The following is a 25,530-nucleotide window of genomic DNA, read 5'->3' as shown; positions in this document are numbered from 1 at the left end:
CCAACTACCTTTTAGACCCTCCCAGTCCCTTTTCATTCCCTTCCCAGTCCCTACTAAGTCCCCTCCCTCTCCCGCCCAGTCCCCTCCCACTCACTCACAATCCATTCCAGATCCCTTTCCATTCCCCTCCCTGTCCCCTCCCACTCCCTGTCAGTCAATCCCACTCCCCTCCCTGTCCCCTCCCACTCCCTGTCAGTCAATCCCACTCCCCTCCCTGTCCCCTCCCACTCCCTGTCAGTCAATCCCACTCCCCTCCCTGTCCCCTCCCACTCCCTGTCAGTCAATCCCATTCCCCTCCCTGTCCCCTCCCACTCCCTGTCAGTCAATCCCACTCCCCTCCCTGTCCCCTCCCACTCCCTGTCAGTCAATCCCACTCCCCTCCCTGTCCCCTCCCACTCCCTGTCAGTCAATCCCACTCCCCTCCCTGTCCCCTCCCACTCCCTGTCAGTCAATCCCACTCCCCTCCCTGTCCCCACCCACTCCCTGTCAGTCAATCCCACTCCCCTCCCTGTCCCCACCCACTCCCTGTCAGTCAATCCCATTCCCCTCCCTGTCCCCTCCCACTCCCTGTCAGTCAATTCCACTCCCCTCCCTGTCCTCTCCCACTCCCTGTCAGTCAATCCCATTCCCCTCCCTGTCCCCACCCACTCCCTGTCAGTCAATCCCATTCCCCTCCCTGTCCCCACCCACTCCCTGTCAGTCAATCCCATTCCCGCCCTGTCCCGTCCCAGTTCCTTCCATTCTTCGCACCATATCCCAGTCCCCTTCCAGTCCCTCCCCTTCCCTTCACAGTCCTTCCAAATCCCCTCACAGACTCTTCCAGGCCCCTCCGAGTACCTTTCAGACGTTTCCACTCCCCTCCCCCTACCTCCCAGTCCATCCCAGTCACTTCCAATCCCTCCACTCCATCCCTGATCCCTTCCCACTCCATCCAATTCCACTCCTTTCCCAGTACATCCCACCCCCCATCCTAGTCCTTCTCTGTCCCTTCCAGTCCTCTCCCATTGCCCTCCCAGTCCTAATCCAGTACTTTCCAGTCCCATCCCAGTCCCAGTCCTCTCCCATTTCCTCTCAATCCACTCCCAGTCCCACCCAGCCTCACCCAATCCTTCCTAGTCCATCCCACTAGCTCCCAGTATGTCCCGCTCCCCTTCCACTCACCTCCCAAGTCCCTCCCAGTCCCCTCCCACTCCCTCCTAATCCCCTCCCAGTCCCCAGGCCCCTCCCAGTCACTCACAATCCATTCCAGATCCCTTCCCATTCCCTCCCAATCCCCTCCCACTCACTCCCATTCCTCTCCCACTTCCCACCAGTCCTTCCCATTCCCGTCCCATCCCAGCACCTCTCAGTCCCATTCCCCCTCCCTGACACCTCTCAGGCCCTTTCCCAATCCTCTCCCACTTTTGCTCAGTCCTTACCAGATCCCTTCCCAGTCCATCCTACTCCCTCCCACTCCATCCCTCCTCGTTCCTCTGAATTCCACCCACTCCCTCCAAATCCCCTCCCAGTCTCTCACAATCTCATTCCTCTCCTTTCCCAGTACATCCCACTCCCCACCCAGTCCTCTCTCAGTCCCTTCCAATCCTCTCCCATTTCCCTCCCAGTCCCAATCCTGTCCTTTCCAGGCCCATCCCACTCCTCTCCCAGTCTCTCCCAGTCCCCAGTGCCATTCCAGTCCTCTCCCAGTCACTCACAATCCATTCCAGATCCTTCTTCATTCCCTCCCAATCCTCTCCCACTCAATTCCACTATCTCCCAGTATATCCCAATCCCCTCCACTAACTCCCAAGCCCAGTGCATCCCATTCCTCTCCCAGTTCCCAACAGTCCTTCCCATTACTCTCCCTGTCCCTCCCAGTCCCATTCCCTCTCTGTCACCTATCAGTCTCCTTCCCAGACGCAACCACTCTCTCTCACTCCCCTCCCAGTACCATCCCAGATTCACATAATCCAATTCCACTCCTTTCCCAGTACATCACACTCCCCTCACAGTCCTCTCCCACTGCCCTCCCAGTCCTAAGCCAGTCCTTCCCAGTCCATTCCACTAGCTCCCAGTATGTCCCACTCCCCTCCCAGTCCCTTCCAATCCTCTCCCATTTCCCTCCCAGTCCCAATCCAGTCCTTTCCAGCTCCATCCCAGTCCCCTACCAGTCTCTCCCAGTCCCTAGTGCCATTCCAGTCCTCTCCCAGTCACTCACAATCCATTCCAGATCCCTCTCCATTCCCTCCCAATCCATTCCCAATCTATTCCACTATCTCCCAGTATATCCCAGTCCCCTCCACTAACTCCCAAGCCCCTCTTCCTCTCTCCCAGGCCCTCCACATCCCCTTCCAGGCCATCCCAGTCCCTCACAATCCCTCCACTCCATCCCTCATCCTTTCCCACTTCCCTCTCAGTCTCCTCCCTCTCCTTCCCAGTCCCTCCCAATCCCATCCCACTTCCCAGCTCTCCCTCCCATTCCCCTCCCTGCCTCTCCCACTCACTCACAATCACCCTAGTCTGGAAGGGGACTGGGGCATACTGGGAGACACTGGGAAGGACTGGATTGGGACTGGGACGGTCTGGGAGAGGACTGGGAAGGAATGGGACAGGACTGCGAGGGACTGAGGACTGGGAGGGGACTGGGATGAGTCCTTTCCCAGTCCAACTCCAGTCCCTCACAGTCCTCTCCCATTTCCTCCCAGTCCTCTATCAGTCCCACCCAGCCCCCTCCCAATCCTTCCCAGACCATCCCACTGGCTCCCAGTATATCCCAGGCCCCTCCCACGCCACTCCAACCACCTTTCACACACTCCCCCTACCTGCCCAGTCCCCTCCCAGTCACTCACAATCCTTTCCAAATCCCCTCCCTGTCCCATCCCAGTACCTCCCAGTCCCATTCCCCTCCCTGACACCTCTCAGGCCCCTTCCCAGTCCTCTCCCAGTTCAGCTCAGTCCTTCCCAGATCCCTTCCCAGCCCATCCTACTCCCTCCCACTCCATCCCACTCCCTTCCCGTTCCTCTGAATCCCACCCACTCACTCCCAACCCCTTCCCAGTCCCTCACTATCCCATTACACTCCTTTCCCACTACATCCCACTGCCCTCCCAGTCCTTTTCAGTCTTCTCCCAGTCCCAATCCAGTCCTTTCCAGCTCCATCCCAGTCCCCTCCCGCTCTGTCAGTCCCTCCTAGTCCCTTTCTATTGCCATTCCACTCACTCACAATCCATTCCAGATCCATTCCCAATCTCTCCCACTCCATCCCCCTATCTCCCAGTATATCCCAGTCCCCTCCAGTAACTCCCGAGCCCCTATCACTCTCTCCCAGGCCCTCCACATCCCCTCCCAGTCCCTCCACTCCATCCCTCATCCTTTCCCACTTCCCTCCCACTACCTCTCAGTCCCTCCAAGTCTCCTCCCACGCCTCACCAGTCCCTTTAAATCCCATCCCACTTCCATCAGTCCCTCCCATTCCCCTCCCTGTCCCATCCCAAGACCTCCCAGGCCCATTCCTCTCCCTCACACCTCTCAGGCCCCTTCCCAGTCTCACCCAATCCCTCCCAGACCCACTCACTCCTTCCCAGATCCCTTCCCAGTCCATCCCACCCCCTCCCAATCCCCTCCCAGTCTCTCACAATCCCATTCCAGTCCTACCCAATCCCTCCTGGTCTCCTTCCAGTTCCCCTCAGTCCTTTCCAGGCCTCTCCCAATCCAAATCCAGTCCTTACCAGCCCCTTCCCACTCCCCTTCCCATCCCTCCCAATCCCCTCCCAGTCTCACCCAGCCCCCTTCCAATCCTTCCCAGTCCATCCCACTCGCTCCCAGTACATCCCAGTCCCCTCCCAGGCCACCCCAAAGACCTTTCACACCCTCCCACTACCTTCCCAGTCCCCTCCCAGTCACTCACAATTCATTCCAGATCCCTTCCCATTCCCTCTCAATGCCCTCCCAGGCCACTCTCCTCCCTGACACCGCTCAGGCCCCTTCCCACTCCATCCCAATGCCCTCCCAGTCTCCTCCAAGTCCTTCCCAGTTCCTCTCAATCCCTCCCAGTCCCTTCCTGACCTCTCCCAGTTCCCTCACAGTCCTCTCCCAGTCCAGTACTTACCAGGTCCATCTCAGTCCCCTCCCAGTCTCTCTCAGTCCTGCCCAGTCCCTTCCCAGTCCAACTCCAGTCCTGTCCCAGTCCTCTATCATTCCCACCCAGCCCCATCCCAATCCTTCCCAGTCCATCCCACTAGCTCCCACAATATCCCAGTCCCCTTCCAGTCACCTCCCACTCCCTCCTAATCCCCTCCCTGTCCCCAGTCCCCTCCCAGTCACTCACAATTCATTCCAGATCCCTTTCCCTTCCCTCCCAATCCCCTTCCACACCCCTCCCATTCCATTTCATTCCTCTCCCACTTCCCAGCAGTCCCTCCCATTCCCCTCCCTGTCCCATCCCAGCAACTCCCAGTCCCATTCCCCTCCCTGACACCTCTCAGGCCCCCTCCAATTCCTCTCCCAGTTCAGCTCAGTCCTTCCCAGATCCCTTCCCAGTCCATCTCACTCCCTCCCACTCATCCCACTCCTTCCCCGTGCCTCTGAATCCCACCCACTCCCTCCCAAACCCCTCCCAGTCCCATCCCACTCTCTCACAATCCCATTCCACTCCTTTCCCAGTACATCCCACTCCGCACCCAGTTCTTTTCAGTCCCTTCCAATCCTCTCCCATTTCCCTCCCAGTCCTCTCCCAGTCCCAATCCAATCTTTCCAGGTCCATCCCAGTCCCCTACCAGTCACCTCCCACTCCCTCCTAATCCCCTCCCTGTCCCCAGTCCTCTCCCAGTCACACACAATCCATTCCAGATCCCTCTCCATTCCCTCCCAATCCACTCCCAATCTATTCCACTATCTCCCAGTATATCCCAGTCCCCTCCACTAACTCCCATGCCCCTCTCCCTCTCTCCCAGGCCCTCCACATCCCCTTCCAGGCCATCCCAGTCCCTCACAATCCCTCCACTCCATCCCTCATCCTTTCCCACTTCCCTCTCAGTCTCCTCCCACTCCTCCCCAGACCCTCCCAATCCCATCCCACTTCCCAGCTCTCCCTCCCATTCCCCTCCCTGCCTCTCCCACTCACTCACAATCACCCTAGTCTGGAAGGGGACTGGGGCATACTGGGAGACACTGGGAAGGACTGGATTGGGACTGGGACGGTCTGGGAGAGGACTGGGAAGGAATGGGGCAGGACTGCGAGGGACTGAGGACTGGGAGGGGACTGGGATGAGTCCTTTCCCAGTCCAACTCCAGTCCCTCACAGTCCTCTCCCATTTCCTCCCAGTCCTCTATCAGTCCCACCCAGCCCCCTCCCAATCCTTCCCAGACCATCCCACTGGCTCCCAGTATATCCCAGGCCCCTCCCACGCCACTCCAACCACCTTTCACACACTCCCCCTACCTGCCCAGTCCCCTCCCAGTCACTCACAATCCTTTCCAAATCCCCTCCCTGTCCCATCCCAGCACCTCCCAGTCCAATTCCCCTCCCTGACACCTCTCAGGCCCCTTCCCAGTCCTCTCCCAGTTCAGCTCAGTCCTTCCCAGATCCCTTCCCACTCCCTCCCCGTTCCTCTGAATCCCACCCACTCACTCCCAATCCCTTCCCAGTCTCTCACAATCCCATTCCAGTCCTACCCAATCCCTCCTGGTCTCCTTCCAGTCTTCCTCAGTCCTTTCCAGGCCTCTCCCAATCCAAATCCAGTCCTTACCAGTCCCTTCCCACTCCCCTTCCCATCCCTTTCCCTTCCCTCCCAATCCCCTCCCAGTCTCTCTCTGTCCCTCCCAGTCTGATCCCATTTCCTCCCAATCCCCTCCCAGTCTCACCCAGCCCCCTTCCAATCCTTCCCAGTCCATCCCACTCGCTCCCAGTACATCCCAGTCCCCTCCCAATGCCTTCCAGGCCACCCCAAAGACCTTTCACACCCTCCCACTACCTTCCCAGTCCCCTCCCAGTCACTCACAATCCATTCCAGATCCCTTCCCATTCCCTCCCAATGCCCTCCCAGGTCACTCCTCCCTGACACCTCTCAGGCCCCTTCCCACTCCATCCCAATGCCCTCCCAGTCTCCTCCAAGTCCTTCCCAGTTCCTCTCAATCCCTCCCACTCCCCCTCCCAGTCCCTTCCTGTCCTCTCCCAGTCCCAATCCAGTCCTTATCACATCCATCTCAGTCCCCTCCCAGTCTCTCTCAGTCCCTCCCGGTCCCGTCCCAGTCCAACTCCAGTCCCATCCCAGTCCTCTATCACTCCCACCCAGCCCCATCCCAATCCTTCCCAGTCCATCCCACTAGCTCCCACAATATCCCAGTCCCCTTCCAGTCACCTCCCACTCCCTCCTCATCCCCTCCCAGTCCCCAGTCCCCTCCCAGTCACTCACAATTCATTCCAGATGCCTTTCCCTTCCCTCCCAATCCCCTTCCACTCCCTCCCATTCCATCTCATTCCTCTCCCACTTCCCAGCAGTCCCTCCCATTCCCCTCCCTGTCCCATCCCAGCAACTCCCAGTCCCATTCCCCTCCCTGACACCTCTCAGGCCCCTTCCCAGTCCTCTCCCAGTTCAGCTTACTCCTTCCCAGATCCCTTCCCAGTCCATCTCACTCATCCCACTCCTTCCCCGTGCCTCTGAATCCCACCCACTCCCTCCCAGTCCCATCCCACTCTCTCACAATCCCATTCCACTCCTTTCCCAGCACATCCCACTCCACACCCAGTCCTTTTCAGTCCCTTCCAATCCACTCCCATTTCCCTCCCAGTCCCAATCCAGTCCTTTCCAGGTCCATCCAAGTCCCCTCTCAGTCTCTCCCAGTCCCTAGTGCTACCAGTCACCTCCCACTCCCTCCTAATCCCATCCCTGTCCCCAGTCCTCTCCCAGTCACACACAATCCATTCCAGATCCCTCTCCATTCCCTCCCAATCCTCACCCACTCCATTCCACTATCTCCCAGTATATCCCAGTCCCCTCCACTAACTCCCAAGCCCCTATCCCTCTCTCCCTCCACATCCCCTCCCAGGCCATCCCAGTCCCTCCCAATCCCTCCACTCCATCCCTGATCCCTTCCCGCTCCATCCCATTCCCTCCCAGTCCGTCCCAATGCCCTCCCAGCCTCCTCCCAATCCCTCCCAGTCTCTCCCAATCCCCACACAGTCACAACCAGTTCCCTCCCAGTCCCTGACAATCCCTCACAGTCTGCACCCTGTGCCCCATCCCTGCCTGTCACACCCAGTTCCATCCCAGTCCCTCCCAGTCAGGCTCCCTGGGAGGGGCTGGGAGGGAAATGAGAAGGATTGGGATAGAATTTGGAGGGCCTGGGAGGTTGTGGGATGGAAATGGGAGGGGACTGGGCAGGGGACTGGGAAGGAAGTGGGAGGCATTGGGAGGGAGTAGGAGAGAACTGCTAGGGACTGGGAGCGAGTTGGGAGAGAACTGGGAGGTACTGGAAAGGGATTTGGAGGGACTGGGAGGGGAGGGCTGGGGACTGGAACAGAAGTGGTAGGGACTGGGACAGACTGGGAGGGGACATGAAGGTGTGTTGGGGGTACTGGATGGAATTGGGAAGCACTGGGATGGGACTGGGCAGGAACTGCGAGGAAACTGGGAGGGTGTGGGGGGGAACCGGCAAAGACTGGGAGGGACTGGAGGGGACTGGGAAGAACTGGATGGGGAGTGGGAGGGACTGGAACAGAAGTGGGAGGGGAATGGAAGGGACTGGGAGGGAACTGGACCCCAACTGGGGCAAACTGGGCCCAAACTGGGACACACTCAACCCAAACTGCAGGGGAGTGGTCGCAGACTGGGGGGGTCTGGTCCCAAACTGGGGCACACTGGAACAAAACTGGGGGGGACTGGTCCCGAACAGGGACACACTGTTCCCAAACTGGGGGGGGGCTGGTCCCAAACTGGGGGGACTGGTCCCAAACTGGGACGCACTGGAACAAAACTGGGGGGGCTGGTCCCGAACTGGGGCACGCTGTTCCCAAACTGGGGGGCAGGTCCTGAACTGGGACGCACTGTTCCCAAACTGGGGGGGGCTGGTCCCAAACTGGGACGCACTGTTCCCAAACTGGGGGGGGGCTGGTCCCAAACTGGGATGTACTGTTCCCAAACTGGGGGGGGCTGGTCCCGAACTGGGACGCACTGTTCCCAAACTGGGGGGGGGCTGGTCCCAAACTGGGACACACTGTTCCCAAACTGGGGGGGGGTTGGTCCCAAACTGGGACACACTGTTCCCAAACTGGGGGGGGGCTGGTCCCGAACTGGGACGCACTGTTCCCAAACTGGGGGGACTGGTCCCAAACTAGGGCACACTGTTCCCAAACTGGGGGGCAGGTCCCAAACTGGGGCACACTGTTCCCAAACTGGGGCACACTGTTCCCAAACTGGGGCACACTGTTCCCAAACTGGGGGGGCTGGTCCCGAACTGGGACGCACTGTTCCCAAACTGGGGGACTGGTCCCGAACTGGGACGCACTGTTCCCAAACTGGGGGGGCTGGTCCCGAACTGGGACACACTGTTCCCAAACTGGGGGGGACTGGTCCCAAACTGGGACACACTGTTCCCAAACTGGGGGGGACTGGTCCCAAACTGGGACACACTGTTCCCAAACTGGGGGGGCTGGTCCCGAACTGGGACGCACTGTTCCCAAACTGGGGGGACTGGTCCTGAACTGGGACACACTGTTCCCAAACTGGGGGGCTGGCCCAGCGCAGCCAATGGGAGCGCTGCTGCCCGAGCCCCACTGGCCAATCAGAGCGTGGCTCTGGCCCTCCTGCTCTGTCAGCGCCGGGAGGGAGGGAGGGAGGGGGGAGGGAGACCAAACGGCGGCAGGGGCACAGAGGAGGCTCCCAGCGCCCCCAGAGCAGCTCCCAGCGCCTCCAGGTAAGATTCCCAGTCCCATCAAGCCCCCTCCCAGTCCCTCCCAATTCCTCTGCAGTGCCTTCCAGTTCCCTCCCAGACCTCTCCCAGCCCCTCTCTAATCCCATCCCAGTCCCTGCCCAATCCTGCTACAGTCTCTTCCAGACCACCTCCCAGTCCCTCCCAGTCTGTCCCAGTTCTTCCTAGGAGCACTTTCAGTTCCCATCCAGGCCCCTTCCAAGTCCTCCCATTCCAGTCCTTTCCCAGTACAACCCAGTCCTCACCCAGTCCCAATCCAGTCCTTACCAGGTCCATCCCAGTCTCCTTTCAGTCTCTCTCTGTCTCTTCCAGTCCCTTCCAACTACCTTTCAGACCCTCCCAGTTCCTTTTCATTCCCTTCCCAGTCCCTTCTAAGTCCCCTCCCAGTCACTCACAATCCATTCCAGATCCCTTCCCATTCCCTCCAAGGCCCCTCCCACTCCATCTCAGTCAATCCCATTCCCCTCCCTGTCCCATCCCAGCACCTCCCAGGCCCATTCCCCTCCCTGACACCTCTCAGGCCCCTGCCCAGTCCCACCCAATCCCTCCCAGTCCCCTCCCCAGTTCCGCTTAATCCTTCCCAGTCCATCCCACTCCCTGCCACTCCATCCCAATGCCCTCCCAGTCCTTCCCAGTCTCCCACAGTTCCTCTGAATCCCACCCACTCCCTCCCAAACCCCTCCCAGTCCCATCCCTGTCTCTCACAACCTCATTCCACTCCTTTCCCACTACATCTCACTCCCACTCCTCTCCGATTGCCTCCCAGTCCCCTCCCAGTCACTCACAAACCATTCCAGATCCCTTCCCATTCTCTCCCAATCCCATCCCACTTCCATCAATCCCTCCCATTCTCTTCCCAGTCCCATTCTAGGACCTCCCAGTCCCATTCCCCTCCCTGCCACCTCTCAGGCACCTTCCCAGCCTCACCCAATCCTTCCCAGTCACTTCAGTCATTCATAGATCCCTCCCCAGTCCATCCCACTCCTTCCCACTCCCAGTCCTCCCCAGCCCCTTCCAGGCCTCTCCCAGTTCCCTCGCACTCCTCTCCCAGTCCCAATCCAGTCCTTACAGGTCCATCCCAGTCCCCTCCCAGTCTCTCTCAGTCCCTCCCGGTCCCTTCCCAGTCCAACTCCAGGCCCCTCCCATTTCCTCCCAGTCCTCTATCACTCCCACCCAGCTTCCTCCCAATCCTTCCCAGTCCATCCCACTAGCTCCCAGAATATCCCAGTCTCCTTCCAGTCACCTCCCACTCCCTCTCAGTCCCCTCCAAGTCCCTTCCAGGTCCCTCCAACTACCTTCCCATTCCCCTCCCAGTCTGCTCCCACTCTGGCCCAGTCCCCTCCAGTCACTCACAATCCATTCCAGATCCCTTCCCATTTCCTCCCAATGCCCTCCTACTCCAGCCCAGTGCATCCCATTCCTCTCCCAGTTCCCAACAGTCCCTCCCATTACCCTCCCTGTCCCTCCCTGTCCCATTCCCCTGTCACCTCTCAGTCTCCTTCCCAGTCCCAACCACTCTCTCTCACTCCCCTCCCAGTCCCATCCCAGTCTCTCATAATCCAATTCCACTCCTTTCCCAGTACATCCCACTCCCCTTCCAGTCCTTCTCTGTCCCTTCCAGTCCTCTCCCACTGCGCCCCGAGTCCTAATCCAGTACTTACCAGGTCCATCCCAGTCCCATCCCAGTCCCAGTCCTCTCCCATTTCCTCTCAATCCACTCCCAATCCCACCCGGCCTCACCCAATCCTTCCCAGTCCATCCCACTAGCTCCCAGTACATCCCAGTCCCCTTACAGTCACCTCCCAAGTCACTCCCAGTCCCCTGTCCCCTCCCAGTCTCTCACAATCCCATTCCTCTCCTTTCCCAGTACATCCCACTCCCCTCCCTGTCCCTTCCAATCCTCTCCCATTTCCCTCCCAGTCCCAACCACTCTCTCTCACTCCCCTCCCAGTCCCCTCCCAGTCTCTCATAATCCAATTCCACTCCTTTCCCAGTACATCCCACTCCCCTCCCAGTCCTTCTCTGTCCCTTCCAGTCCTCTCCCACTGCACCCCGAGTCCTAATCCAGTACTTACCAGGTCCATCCCAGTCCCATTCCAGTCCCAGTCCTCTCCCATTTCCTCTCAATCCACTCCCAGTCCCACCCGGCCTCACCCAATCCTTCCCAGTCCAACCCACTAGCTCCCAGTACATCCCAGTCCCCTTACAGTCACCTCCCAAGTCCCTCCCAGTCCCCTGTCCCCTCCCAGTCACTCACAATCCCATTCCTCTCCTTTCCCAGTACATCCCACTCCCCTCCCTGTCCCTTCCAATCCTCTCCCATTTCCCTCCCAGTCCCAATCCAGTCCTTTCCAGCTCCATCCCAGTCCCCTACCAGTCTCTCCCAGTCCCTAGTGCCATTCCAGTCCTCTCCCAGTCACTCACAATCCATTCCAGATCCCTCTCCATTCCCTCCCAATCCTCTCCCACTCAATTCCACCATCTTCCAGTATATCCCAGTCCCCTCCACTAACTCCCAAGCCACTATCCCTCTCTCCCTCCACATCCCCTCCCAGTCCCTCCACTCCATCCCTGATCCCTTCCCACTCCATCCCATTCCCTCCCAGTCTGTCCCAATGCCCTCCCAGTCTCCTCCCAATCCCTCCCAGTCTATCCCAGTCTCTCCCAATCCCCACACAGTCACATTCAATTCCCCTCCCTGACACCTCTCAGGCCCCTTCCCAGTCCTCTTCCAATTCAGCTCAATCCTTCCCAGATCCCTTCCCAGCCCATCCTACTCCATCCCACTCCATCCCCATTCCTCTGAATCCCACCCACTCACTCCCAATCCCTTCCCAGTCCCTCACTATCCCATTACACTCCTTTCCCACTACATCCCACTGCCCTCCCAGTCCTTTTCAGTCCTCTCCCAGTCCCAATCCAGTCCTTTCCAGCTCCATCCCAGTTCCCTACCACTCCCTACTAGTCCCTTTCCATTGCCATTCCACTCACTCACAATCCATTCCAGATCCATTCCAAATCTCTCCCACTCCATCCCACTATCTCCCACTATATTCCAGTCCCCTCCACTAACTCCCGAGCCCCTATCCCTCTCTCCCAGGCCCTCCACATCCCCTCCCAGGCCATCCCAGTCCCTCCACTCCATCCCTCATCCTTTCCCACTTCCCTCCCACTACCTCTCAGTCCCTCCAAGTCTCCTCCCACGCCTCGCTAGTCCCTCCCAATCCCATCCCACTTCCATCAGTCCCTCCCATTCCCCTCCCTGTCCCATCCCAGGGCCTCCCAGGCCCATTCCTCTCCCTCACACCTCTCAGGCCCCTTCCCAGTCTCACCCAATCCCTCCCAGACCCACTCACTCCTTCCCAGATCCCTTCCCAGTCCATCCCACTCCCTCCCAGTCTCTCACAATCCCATTCCAGTCCTACCCAATCCCTCCTGATCTCCTTCCAGTCCTCCTCAGTCCTTTCCAGGCCTCTCCCAATCCAAATCCAGTCCTTACCAGCCCCTTCCCACTCCCCTCCCCATCCCTTCCCCTTCCCTCCCAATCCCCTCCCAGTCTCTCTCTGTCCCTCCCAGTCTGATCCCATTTCCTCCCAATCCCCTCCCAGTCTCACCCAGCCCCCTTCCAATCCTTCCCAGTCCATCCCACTCGCTCCCAGTACATCCCAGTCCCCTTCCAGTCACCTCCCACTCCCTCCTAATCCCCTCCCAGTCCCCAGTCCCCTTCCAGTCACTCACAATTCATTCCAGATCCCTTCCCCTTCCCTCCCAATCCCCTTCCACTCCCTCCAACTCCATCTCATTCCTCTCCCACTTCCCATCAGTCTCTCCCATTCCCCTCCCTGTCCCATCCCAGCACCTCCCAGTCCCACTCAATCCCCCCCAGTCCCCTCACAGTTCCACTCACTTTTTCCCAGATCCCTTCCCAGTCCATCCCAATGCCCTCCTGGTCTCCTCTCAGTCTTTCCTAGTCTCTCCCAGTTCCTCTGAATCCTACCCACTCCCTCCCAATGCCTTCCCAGTCCCTTCCAGGCCACCCCAACTACCTTTCACCTCCTCACACTACCTTTCCACTCCCCTGCCAGTCTCTTCCCAGTCCCCTCCCAGGCACTCACAATCCATTCCAGATCCCTTCCCATTCCTTTCCAATCCCCTCCCACTCTACCTCCTTCTTCTTCTTCTTCCCATCAGTCCCTCCCATTCCCTTCCCTGCCACCTCTCAGGCCCCTTCCCAGTCCCACCCAATCCCCCACAGTCCCCTCCCACTTCTGCTCCTTCCCAGATCCCTTCAGATCCCTTCCCACACCATCCCACTCCCTCCCAGTCCATTCCAATGCCCTCTCAGGCTCCTCCCGGTCCTTCCCCGTTCCTCTCAATTCCACCCACTCTCTCCAATCCTCTCCCAGTCCCTCCCAGTCTCTCACAATCCCACTCCAGTCCTACCCAATCCCTCCTGGTCCCCTCCCAGTCTCTCACAATCCCATTCCAGTCCTTTCCCAACACATCCCACTCCCCTCCCAGCCCTTTCCAATCTCCTCCCAATCCCCTATCAGTCCCACACAGCCCCACCCAATCCTTCCCAGTCCATCCAACTAGCTCCCAGTATATCCCAGTCTCCTTCCAGTCCCCTCACACTCCCTCTCAATACTCTCCCAGGGCCTTCCAGGCCACCCCAACTACCTTTCACGCCCTCACACTGCCTTCCCATTCCCCTCCCAGTATCTTCCCTGTCCACTCCCACTCTGGCTCAGTCCCCCCCAGTCACTCACAATCTATTCCAGATCCCTTCCCATTCCCTCCCAATGCCCTCCTACTCCAGCCCAGTGCATCCCATTCCTCCCCCAGTTCCCACCACTTCCTCCCATTACCATCCCTGTCCCTCCCAGACCCATTCTCCTCACTGCCACCTCTCAGTCTCCTTCCCAGTCCCATCCCAGTCTCTCATAATCCCACTCCAGTCATTTCCCAGTACATCCCACTCCCCTCCCAGACCTTCTCTGTCCCTTCCACTCCTCTATCATTTTTCTCCCAGTCCTAATCCAGTCCTTAGCAGGTCCACCTCAGTCCCCTCCCAGTCTCAGTCCAACTCCTGTCCCTCCCAACCTCTCCCAGTTCCTCTCAATCCACTCCCAGTCCCACCCAGCCTCACCCAATCCTTCCCAGTCCATCTCACTAGCTCCCAGTACATCCCAATCCCTTCCAATCCCCTCCCACTCTGGCTCAGTGCCCTCCCAGTCACTCATAATCCATTCCAGACCCCATCACATTCCCTCCCAATCCCCTCCCACTCCCTCCAAGTCCAGCCCATTCCTTTCTAACTTCCCATCAGTCTCTCCCATTCCCCTCCCTGCCCCATCCCACTACCTCCCAGTCCCATTCCCCTCCCTGGCACCTCTCAGGCCCCTTCCCAGTCCCCTCCCAGTTCAGCTCAGTTGTTCCCAGTCCCACCCACTCTCTCTCAGTCCCCTCCCAGTCCCAGCCCAGTCTCTCACAATCCAATTCCACTCCTTTCCCAGGACATCCCACTCCCCTCCCTGTCCTTTTCAGTCCCTTCCAGATCTTTCCCAGTTCCCTCACAGTCATCTCCTAGTCCCTCCCAGTCTCAGTCCAGTCGTCATCAGGTCCATCCCAGTCTCTCCCAGTCCCTCCCAAGCCCCTATCAGTCCCACCCAGCCCTCCCCCAATCCTTCCCAGTCCATCCCACAGTCTCCCAGTATATCCCAGTCCCCTTCCAGTCCTTTCCCATTCCCTCCCATTTCTCCACAAGTTCCCATGAGTCCCTCACAATCTCCTCCCTATCCCATCCCAGTACCTCCCAGTCCCACTTCCCTCCCTGCCACCTCTCAGGCCCCTTCCCAGTCCCATCCAATCCCTCACAGTCCCCTCCCAGTTCCACTATTCCCAGTCCATCCCACTCCCAGTCTCCTCCCGGTCCTTCCCAGTTCCTCTGAATCCCACCCACTCCCTACAACCCCCTCCCAGTCCCACCCCAGTCTCTTTCAATCCCATCCCACTCCTTTCCCAGTCCATCCCAGTCCCCTCCCACTTCTTCTCAGTACCCTCCAGGCCTCTCCCAATCCAATCCTCACCAGTCCCTTCCCAGTCCATCCCAATCCCCTCCTAGTCCCTTCCAGTGCCCCCCAACTACCTTTCACACCCTCCCACTACCTTTCCACTCCCCTCCCACTCTGGCCCAGTCCCCTCCCAGTCCCAATCCATTCCAAACTCCTTCCTATTCCCCCCAATCCTCTCCCTGGCCCAGTCCCCTCCCTGCCACCTCTCAGTCCTCCTCAGTCCCTTCCAGGCCTATCCCAGTGCCCTCACAGTCCTCTCCCAGTCCAAATCCAGTCCTTACTAGGTCCATCCCAGTCCCTTCCCAGTCCCATTCCAGTCCTCTCCCATTTCCTTCCAATCCTCTATCACTCCCACCCAGCCCCTTCCCAATCCTTCCCAGTCCATCCCCCTAGCTCCCAGTCTATCCCAATCCCTTCCCAGTCTCCTCCTACTCTCTCACAATCCATTCCAGATCCCCTCCCAGGCCATCTCATTCCTCTCCCACTTCCCATCAGTCCCTCCCATTCCCCTCCCTGTCCCATCCCAGTACCTCCCAGTCCCATTCCCCTCTCTGACAGCTCTCTGTCCCCTTCCCAATCCCTCCCAGTCCCCTCACTCCTTCCCAGATCCCTTCCCAGCCCAGCCCACTCTCAGTCCATCCCAGACTCTCCCAGTTCCTCTGAATCCCACTCACTCCCTCCCAATCCCCTCCCAGTTCCATCCCAGTCTCACAATCCCATTCCAGGCCTTTCCCAGTACATCCCAGTCCTTCTCAGACCCTTCCAGGCCTCTCCTAATACCCTCCCAGTCCTCTCCCAGTCCCAATCCAGTCTTTAACCAGGTCCAACCCATTCCCCTCCCATTCTCTCTCTGGCCTTCCCCCCCCCTTCCCAGTTCCACACCAGTTCCTCCCAGTCCATCCCACTGCCCTCCTCAGTCCCTTCGCAGTACCTCCCAGTCCCATACCCCTCCATGCCACCTCAGTCCCCTTCCCAGTCCATCCCAGTCCCCTCGAGTCTCTCCCAGATCCCTTCCCAGTCCATCCAACTCTCTCCCAGTTCCTCTGAATCCCACCCACTCCCTCCCAGTCCCTCACAATCCCATTCCACTCCTTTCCCAGTACTTTCACATTCCCAGTCCTTCCCAGTCCCTTCCAGGCCCATCCCAGTTCTCTCCCAGTCCTAATCTAGTTCTTGCCAGGTCCATCCCAGTCCCCTCCCAGTCTCTCCCAGTCCCTCCCAGTTCTCTATCACTCCCACCCAGTCCTCTCCCAATCCTTCCCAGTCTATCCTACTGGCTCCCAGTATACCCCAGTCCCCTTCCAGTCCCCTTCATCAGCTCCCTATCACTGTCTCCCAGTCCCTCCAAATCCCCTCCCAGTGCCTTCCCACTGCTTCCCACTGCCTCCCAGTCCCTCATCCTTTCCCACTTCCCTCCCACTACCTCTCAGTCTCCTCCCACTCCTCGCCAGTCCCTCCCAATCCCATCCCACTCCCCATCTGCCCCTCCTGTTCCCCTCCATGGCTCTCCCAGTCACTCACAATCACTCCCAGTCCCTCATCAATCCCTTCCCACTCCATCCCACTCCCTCCCAGTCTCCTCCCAATCCCTCCCAGTTCCTCTGAATCCCCCCCCAGTCTAGCCTGGTCCCCTCCTAGTCCTTCTCAGTGTCTCCCAAACCCCTCCCAGTCTGGCTTAGTCTCTCCAAGTCCCTCCCAGACCATCCCATTCCTCTTCCAGTTCCAAGTAGTCCCTCGCAATCCCCTCCCAGTCTCTCCCAATCCCTCCCAGTCACTCATTTATTCCTTCCCACTCCACCCCAGTCCCTCCCAGTCTCTCTGAATTCCTCCCACTCTCTCCCAATCCCTTCCAGTCCCTCCCAGTCTCTCCAAACTCATTCCACATCCCCTCACACTCTCTCCCAATCCCTTCCAGTCCCTCCCAGTCTCTCCAAACTCATTCCACATCCCCTCTCACTCTCTCCCAATCCCTTCCAGTCCCTCCCAGTCTCTCCAAACTCATTCCACATCCCCTCCCACTCTCTCCCAATCCCTTCCAGTCCCTCCCAGTCTCTCCAAATTCATTCCACATCCCCTCTCACTCTCTCCCAATCCCTTCCAGTCCCTTCCAGTCTCTCCAAACTCATTCCACATCCCCTCTCACTCTCTCCCAATCCCTTCCAGTCCCTCCCAGTCTCTCCAAATTCATTCCACATCCCCTCTCACTCTCTCCCAATCCCTTCCAGTCCCTCCCAGTCTCTCCAAACTCATTCCACACCCCCTCTCACTCTCTCCCAATCCCTTCCAGTCCATCCCAGTCCCCTCCCATTTCCTCCCAGTCCCCATCAGTCCCACCCAGCTCCCTCCCAGTCCATTCCTCTACTTCCCAGTATATCCCATTCCCCTTCCAGTCCCCTCCAGGAACTCCCAATCCCCTATCACTCTCTCCCAGTCCCTCTGCAGGCTTCCCACTCCCTCCCAGTTCTTCTCAGTACCTCCCAAACCCCTCCCAGCCTGGCTCAGTCTCAGCCTCTCCAAGTCCTTTCCCAGTCCCTCCAAGTCCATCCCATTCCTCTCCCTGTTCCCATCAGTCCCTCCCATTCCCCTTCCTGTCCCATCCCAGGACCTCCCAGTCCCATTCCCTTCCCTGACACCTCTCAGTCCCATTCCAGCCCATCCCACTCCTTCCCAGTCCATCCCAGTCTCTTGCAATCCCCCCAGAGCCTTTCCCAATACCCTCCCATGCCAAATTCCCTCTCAGTCTCTTCCAATTCCTTCTGATCCCTTCCAGATGCCTTCCCACTCCCTCCCATTGCCAGTCCAGTCCCCTCTCAGTCCAGCCCAGTCTCTCTCAGTCCTTCCCAGTCCCCTTCCAGTCCCACCCAGCCCCTCACAATCCCTCCCTGTCCATTCCACTATCTCCCAGCATATCCCAGTCTCCTTCCAGTCCCCTCAGTAACTCCCAATCCCCTATCACTCTCTCCCAGTCCCTCCAATTCCCCTCCCAGCCCCTTCTCAGTCCCCTCCCACTACCTCCCAGGCCTTCCCCATCCCAATCCCTTCAGGCCATCCCTGATGCCTTCCCAGACCCCTCCCTCTCCTCCCAATCCCTCCCAGTCACTCTCAGTTCCACTGAATCCCTCTCACTGCCTCCCAAACACCTCCCAGTCTGCCTCAGTCTCTCTCAGCCTCTCCAAGTCCCTTCCCAGTCCCTCCCATTCCACTCCCAGTTCCCATCAGTCCCTCCAAATCCCCTCACAGGCCCTTCCCAGTCCATCCCAGTCCATCCCACTCAATCCCAATGCCCTCCCAGTCTCCTCCCAATCCCAGTCTCTCCCACTTCCACTGAATCCATCCCAATCCCTCCCAGTCTGGCCCTGTCCTCTCCTAGTTCCCTCCCAATTGCCTTCATTCCCATTCCTGTCCTTTCCTCCTCCATCCCATTCCCCTCCCAGCCCCTCCCCAGTCCATCCCAGTCTCTCTCGGTCCCAGTCCCTTCCAGTCCTCTCCCATTTCCTCCCAACCCCCTTCAGCCCTACCCATTCCCCTCCCAGTCACTCACATTCCCTCCCAGGCCCTCATGCATCCCTTCCCACTCCATCCCAATGCCCTCCCAGTCTCCTCCCAACCCCTCCTGGTGTCTCCCAGTCCCTCTGGACCCCTCCCAGCCGGGCAGCAGAAAGGCAGCAGCAGGAGCACATCCCAGCAGTAAAAGGATGTTAAATCCACCCCGACACAGGCACCAACTGCACTGCGGCACAGGCTGCTGGCACAGCTGCCTCTCTGCCCAAGCACAGCCCTGAGCAGCAAGTGGCACAGCTGCACAAGTGACCTGCTTTGGCCAGCACAGCAACGAGGCCCAGGCAGCTCTGCCTTCTGGCTGCCACCTCCTGCACAGTGCCCCCAGAGTGCCCCTGAGGGGAACAGCTCCCCGAGGGAGACCTTAGCTGCAGCAGCACTGCCCAGCAGCCTCTCCAGGGCAGAGGCCTCTCCCCACACCTGAACACCCCCTTCAGTTTTCACTCCCTCACACCCTGAGCTTCTCCTCTGCAACCATCAGCACACTGAAAGGCCTAAGAGAAGGCTTTAAGCAAGGCTGGCACTTGGCACCAACTCACCACAGAGACATTTCTGCCCCCACAGCCACAGGAAATCCATTTCTGAACCAGCTGCAAGCAGGAATTGCATTTCAAACAGCTCCACGGCCTGGGACCAAAGCATCCCACCCTGCCAGGGCTTGGGGCTGAGGCTGAGTGCAGATCTGCAGCTGGGCTGGGGCAAAGCAGTTCAGCTCCCTGCAAAAAGAGAGAACAAACACAGCAGAGAACTCTCACCCAGGCACAAACAACAGAGACAGAAGAGGGAGGCAACCTCCAGAGGACCCCAGGCCAACTTAGATGCCCACAATGCCCCTTCTGATGCCTCTGAACCCTGCTGCATGACCCCAGGCCCATTTTACCTGTCCCCAGACCCTTTTGAGGGCCCCCAGGCTCACTGCAGATGAGCCCAGAAGCCTCTAGCACAGCCCCAGACCTTTTTAGAGACCCCAGAACCCCTCTACACACTCACAGATCTCCCTTAGATGCCTCCAGACCCACTTTAGATCCAGCCCCACCGCTTTAGATGCCCCCAGACCACTTCACATGTCCCCAAAAGACCTCTTGATACTCACAGACCCATTTTAGATACCCCCAGATCCCCTTTGGCCCCCTCAGAATCCCCTTAGGAGCCCCCAGATGGCCTTTAGCTGCCTCCAAAGCCCCTTCAGACGCCACTCAAGCCCCTCAGCAGCACCTTGCCAGGTCCCTCTCAACTCCTTCAGGACCCTGCAGAGGTACCCTTGGAGCACCAAAGGGCTTCCCCCAGAGACCCCCAGACACCTCTGTATGACCCCAGAACCCTTTAGATGCCCTCAGATCCCACTTTGATACCCCCACACTCACCTCACATGTACACAGACCCCTGCACAGGCTTACAGACCCTTTTTGGGGAGCCCAGAACCCCTCCAGATGCTCCCAGACTCCCTACACAAGCACCCAGATCCTCTGTGTCACCCCCAAAGGCCTCTGCACACCCCCAGACTGCCCTGACACCCCGCAGGGGGCATGGCTGCAGGTCCCAGGCCCTCAGGGGACACTGAAACACAGAGCAAGACCTCCCCAAACCCTGGGGCACCCCAAACTCGACACCTCACAGCTCCACAGACGAGCCCAGACACTGTGAGGGCTTTGCAGAGAGCCCCAAACCTCACTGAGAGCATCCCCAGCTCCTCTGGGATCCTCCAGACACCCCCAGGAGCCCCCAGGGGAAGACTGAGAGGCCTCACAGCCCCCTCGGGTACCCACAAACCCCATTCTGATGCCCCCAGACCCCTTCAGATGCCCCCAAAAGGCCTTTCGATAGCCCCCAGACCCCCTTGTCGCTCCCAAAACCCCTTCAGACGCCCCCGGATCACCTGCAGGGGCCGGCAGGGCAGTGGCTGCCAGGTCCAGGCTTGGACACTGAACACCAGAGGGGCACAGCCCCAAATCCTCAGCTCCCCAAGCCCCGAGACTGCACAGCAGAGCCCACGGACTGTGGGGACCCCACAGAGACCCCTAAAGAGCTCACCGAGAGCCACTCAGATCCCGCCCGAATCCTGCGGCGCCCACAGAGGCCACACAGCTCCAGAGACCCTGCCCAGCTCCTCTGGGACCATCGGAGCCCACAGGGGACACCCAGAGGCTTACAGGCGCCTCCATGCGCCCCGCAGCCCTCGGGACGCTGCCAGACCCACTCCAGGGGCCCGCACAGCCCCTCCCGAGGGGCGGCAACGCTGAGCGGCCTGGGAAGCAGCTCCGCCGGGCCCCGCTCAGAGCGACACAGAAAACTCACCACGCACTAAGGACAATCCCTGCGGCACTGCTACGGACACTCACCGGCACTGCAAAGCCCTCCTCGGCCCGGCCCGGCCCGGCCCCGCTGCCGCTCCACGCCGCTGCCGCCGCAGCCTTCCCCCCGCAGGCCTCTCAGCACGGCCCCGGCCCCGCATGCGTAACGAGGCGGCAGAGCAGGACGCATGCGCCAGCTCCGCACCCCGCACAGCGACCCAACGCATGCGCGCAGCGCTCACTGCTGCCACCCTGTGCTTAACTGCCGGCACTGCAGCTCCCTGGGGACCGTGCTCCCTGCTGCCACCCTGTGTTTAATTGTCGGCACTGCAGCTCCCTAGGGACCGTGCTCCCTGCTGCCACCCTGTGTTTAATTGTAGGCACTGCAGCTCCCTGGAGACCGTGCTCGCTGCTGCCACCCTGTGTTTAATTGTTGGCACTGCAGTTCGCTGGGGACCGTGCTCGCTGCTGCCACCGTGTGTTTAATTGTCGGCACTGCAGTTCGCTGTGGACCGCGCTCCATAGCAACGAGACGCGACACGGCGCATGCGCGAACCTCTATAGCAACCGGGGGCGGGGCCGCGGCACAGCGCATGCGCGAAAATCCATAGCAACCGGGGGCGGTGCCGCGAACCCCCATAGCAACGGGGGGCGGGGCCGCGGCACGGCGCATGCGCGAAACTCCATAGCAACCGGGGGCGGCGCCGCGAACCCCCATAGCAACGGGGGGCGGGGCACGGCGCATGCGCGAAACTCCATAGCAACCGGGGGCGGCGCCGCGAACCTCCATAGCAACGGGGGGCGGGGCGGCGGCACGGCGCATACGCGAAACTCCATAGCATCCGGGGGCGGCGCCGCGAACCCGCATAACAACGGCGGGCGGGGCCGCGAACCCCCATAGCAACGGGGGCGGGGCCGCGGCACGGCGCATGCGCGATACTCCATAGCAACCGGGGGCGGGGCCGCGGAGCTCCATAGCAGCGGGGGGCGGGGCCGCGGCACGGCGCATGCGCGAAACTCCATAGCAACCGGGGGCGGGGCCGCGAACCCCCATAGCAACGGGGGGCGGGGCCGCGGCACGGCGCATGCGCGAAACTCCATAGCAACCGGGGGCGGCGCCGCGAACTCCCATAGCAACGGGGGGCGGGGCCGCGGAACGGCGCATGCGCGAAACTCCATAGCAACCGGGGGCGGCGCCGCGAACCCCCATAGCAACGGGGGGCGGGGCCGCGGCACGGCGCATGCGCGAAACTCCATAGCAACCGGGGGCGGGGCCACAGACCGCCATAGCAACGGGGGCGGGGCCGCGGCACGGCGCATGCGCGATACTCCATAGCAACCGGGGGCGGCGCCGCGACCCCCATAGCAACGGGGGGCGGGGCCGCGGCACGGCGCATGCGCGAAACTCCATAGCAACCGGGGGCGGCGCCGCAAACCCCCATAGCAACGGGGGGCGGGGCCGCGGCACGGCTCATGCGCGAAACTCCATAGCAACCGGGGGCGGCGCCGCGGACCCCCATAGCAACGGGGGGCGGGGCCGCGGCACGGCGCATGCGCGAAACTCCATAGCAACCAGGGGCGGCGCCGCGAACCCCCATAGCAACGGGGGGCGGGGCCGCGGCACGGCGCATGCGCGAAACTCCATAGCAACCGGGGGCGGCGCCGAGAACCCCCATAGCAACGGGGGGCGGGACCGCGGCACGGCGCATGCGCGGAACTCCATAGCAACCGGGGGCGGGGCCGCCGACCTTCATAGCAACGGGGGGCGGGGCCGCGGCACGGCGCATGCGCGGAACTCCATAGCAACCGGGGGCGGGGCGGCCGACCTCCGTAGCAGCGGGGGGCGGGGCCGCGGCAGCCTGGGGACCGTGCTCACTGTTGCCACCCTGTGTTTAATTGTCGGCACTGCAGCTCGCTGGGGACCGTGCTCGCTGCTGCCACCGTGTGTTTAATTGTCGGCACTGCAGTTCGCTGTGGACCGTGCTCCATAGCAACGAGCCGCGACATAGCGCATGCGCGAACCTCCCTAGCAACGGGGGCGGGGCCGCGGCATGGCGCATGCGCGAAATTCCCTAGCACCGGGGGGCGGGGCCGCGGTACGGCGCATTCGTAAAGGTCCCTATCAATAATACGCCCCCGGAGCACCGCCCCGCCCCCGGTGCCTGCCGCTTTTAACTCCTCACTCGCATACTTACAAATCCAAACCAGTTCTCAGCTCTCCCTCCCGCCTCTCACCTTCCCCTCCTCTCCTCCCCTCCCCTCAGCTTTCAGCCACTTCAATCGTGCACGGCCTTTAGAGACGAGGCAGGAAAACGGGGGACCGCCGCGGCTGAGGAACTGCAGTGTGGACAAGCAAACACACGGTGGCAGCACTCAGCACCGGCGCCACACCGCAGCTGCTACACAACTGCAGTACCCACGAGCAAACACCGGGGGGCAGCACACACAACCGAGAGCGCCTCTGCGCCCGGCCGGGGGCAGCGCCTTCAGCCCAGCGCCGCTCTGCCTATTGCCTTTGCCAACAGCACACCGCACGCAAGGCACAGCCCACGCTCTGCCACTCCTACACACTCACTTTATAGGGACAGCTCTCAACTCCAGCTGGAGCTACTCAGCACTTCCTTCATCTACTCTGGAGGGATTTACAGACAGCAGAGGAGACACAGGGGGAGCTGCTGCCACCAGAATTAAGGCCGTTCTGCAGCAGCTAGAGGAAAAACACAGCTCTTCTGCCAGATGAGGGCCACAAAGAGGAGCAGAGGACTGCAGCACCTCTCCTGGGAAGCAGGACTGAAAGAACTGGGGCTGTGGAGGCTGCAGAAGAGAAGGCAGAGCTTCGAGCTACGCTGCAGTATCTGAAAGGGACCTGCAGCAAAGCTGGAGGACTGTCTAAAAGGGCCTGTGCTGATACTCTGTGCATTTAAAAGGATTGCAGTGAAGCTGCTCCAAGAAAAACTTCCATTACCAGCTGCTGCTGCTGGTCTGTTACCAGCTCCAGTTGGTGCTCCTGCTCCATCCACCACGCACCCGGTGCTCACCCGTGCGCACTCACCTGGGATGCCAGGCGGAGGATCCCTTGGCCCGCAATGGGCCCAGCTTGGGGCTGGGCTCCTCCTGCTCTGCTTATAAAGGGCACTGAGCAGGGAGGGCAAAGTGGCCACAGCTGGGGTGGGAGGAGACTTCAATTGACCTCCCCTTTTTAAGCTGCCCCAGGAGAGGCAGAAGCCTTTGGCTGATCCCCTTTGCGGGGGTAGGGTGGCTGTGTCCTTTGTGGGGTGGTGTTTTGGCTGTGTGCTTTGTGGGGTGCTTTTGCTTTTCTCTAAGCCACTCCTCCCCTTTGCTCTGCTTGGGATTTCTTTTCCTCCTTGGTATGCTGTGCTTAAAGCTGTGCTTGCAGTTGTGCTGTTTCCTTCATGAGAGAGGTTTGCTTTTGTGCTTCCTGTCTTGCTGCTCTCTTGTTTTCACCTGTTGGAACATCCACAAGTCATAAGCCAGGGAACATCCACAAGTCATAAGCCAGGGAACATCCACAAGTCATAAGCCAGGGAACATCCACAAGTCATAAGCCAGGGAACATCCACAAGTCATAAGCCAGGGAACATCCACAAGTCATAAGCCAGGGAACATCCACAAGTCATAAGCCAGGGAACATCCACAAGTCATAAGCCAGGGAACATCCACAAGTCATAAGCCAGGGAACATCCACAAGTCCACTCACTCACCCTGGCATCTCTTCAGATCTAACAAACTTCCCCAAGTTCTCTACATCATATCAGCAAACTTCTCCCACACTGTCACCAACACTCAGTTCTGTTCCTGGTATGTTCCACTGAAGAGTTTTTATCATCAATGACTGCAATAGCCACAAGTTTTCCTAAAATAAGGAATAAAATACTTGAAACCATTTAAAAAGGAAACATGCATTCCCAGCTGGAAAGTATTCCGACTTAGAAGATGAGCCTGCAGTGTGAGTGCAGCCCAGACAGCAACCCTGTGCTGGGCTCCAGCAAGCGCAGTGTGGGCAGCAGGGCAAGGGAGGGGATTCTGCCCCTTGCCTCTGCTCTCCTCACACCCCACCTGCAGTCCTGGGGGCAGTTCTGGAGCCCCCAGCACAAGAAGGACATGGAAGTGTTGGAGCCAGTGCAGAGGAGGCCACCAAGATGCTGAGAGGGCTGCAGCAGCTCTGCTCTGAGGACAGGCTGAGAGAGCAGGAGCTCTGCAGCCTGGAGAAGGAAACCTTGGTGTGGCCTTCCAGTATCTGAAGGGGACCTACAGGTCTGGGGAAGGACTATTGACAGGGTCTTGTAATGACAGGGTAAGGGAGAATGGGTTTAAACTGGCAGAGGGGAGATTCAAACTAGACGTTAGGAAAGGGTTCTTTCCAGCGAGGGGGGTCAAACACTGGTGCAGGTTGCCCAGGGAGCTTGTGGATGCTCCATCCATGGAGGTGTTCAAGGCCAGGTTGGACGAGGCCTTGAGCAGCCTGTCCTAGTGGGAGGTGTCCCTGCCTATGGCTGGGGCTTGGAACTGGATGAGCTTTGAGGTCCCTTCCAACCTAAACCAGTCTGTGATTCCATGATAAAAACTACAGAGCAGATCCACTTCAAAGTTACCTGAACCCATCAGATACAAGACATAAACCCATCCAGACTTAAGACTTCTCAGTTCCCTGTAGGCACTGCAAGAGTTGATAGGTAGTT

At 59.7% G+C, this 25,530-nt stretch overlaps 1 protein-coding gene across 26 annotated transcripts in view; it reads right to left on the bottom strand.

Annotated features, from left to right (window-relative positions):
* The window catches only part of LOC135184984 (protein disulfide-isomerase TMX3-like), an 80,537-nt gene that overhangs the window by 38,801 nt on the left and 16,206 nt on the right, over positions 1–25,530 (bottom strand). For 13 of the 26 annotated variants that reach the window (XR_010306285.1, XR_010306284.1, XR_010306286.1 and 10 more), the window contains exons 1-2: positions 20,879–22,096; positions 19,079–19,255 (exon numbers count right to left, since the gene is read on the bottom strand). Coding sequence is in view for 6 of the 26 variants with exons in the window: in XM_064161288.1 (XP_064017358.1) it covers positions 20,879–21,057 (179 nt within the window). In the remaining 20 variants the exon portion in view is untranslated. Of the gene's footprint in view, positions 1–19,078; positions 19,256–20,878; positions 22,097–23,882; positions 24,296–24,552; positions 24,705–25,530 lie in introns of those variants that run through there. The other 13 variants (XM_064161292.1, XM_064161290.1, XM_064161291.1 and 10 more) reach the window with 7 other exon arrangements.

The sequence above is a fragment of the Pogoniulus pusillus genome, chromosome 21 (genome assembly GCF_015220805.1).
Source record: "Pogoniulus pusillus isolate bPogPus1 chromosome 21, bPogPus1.pri, whole genome shotgun sequence".
Taxonomy (NCBI): domain Eukaryota; kingdom Metazoa; phylum Chordata; class Aves; order Piciformes; family Lybiidae; genus Pogoniulus; species Pogoniulus pusillus.
This window is presented reverse-complemented; position numbering and strand designations above follow the sequence as displayed.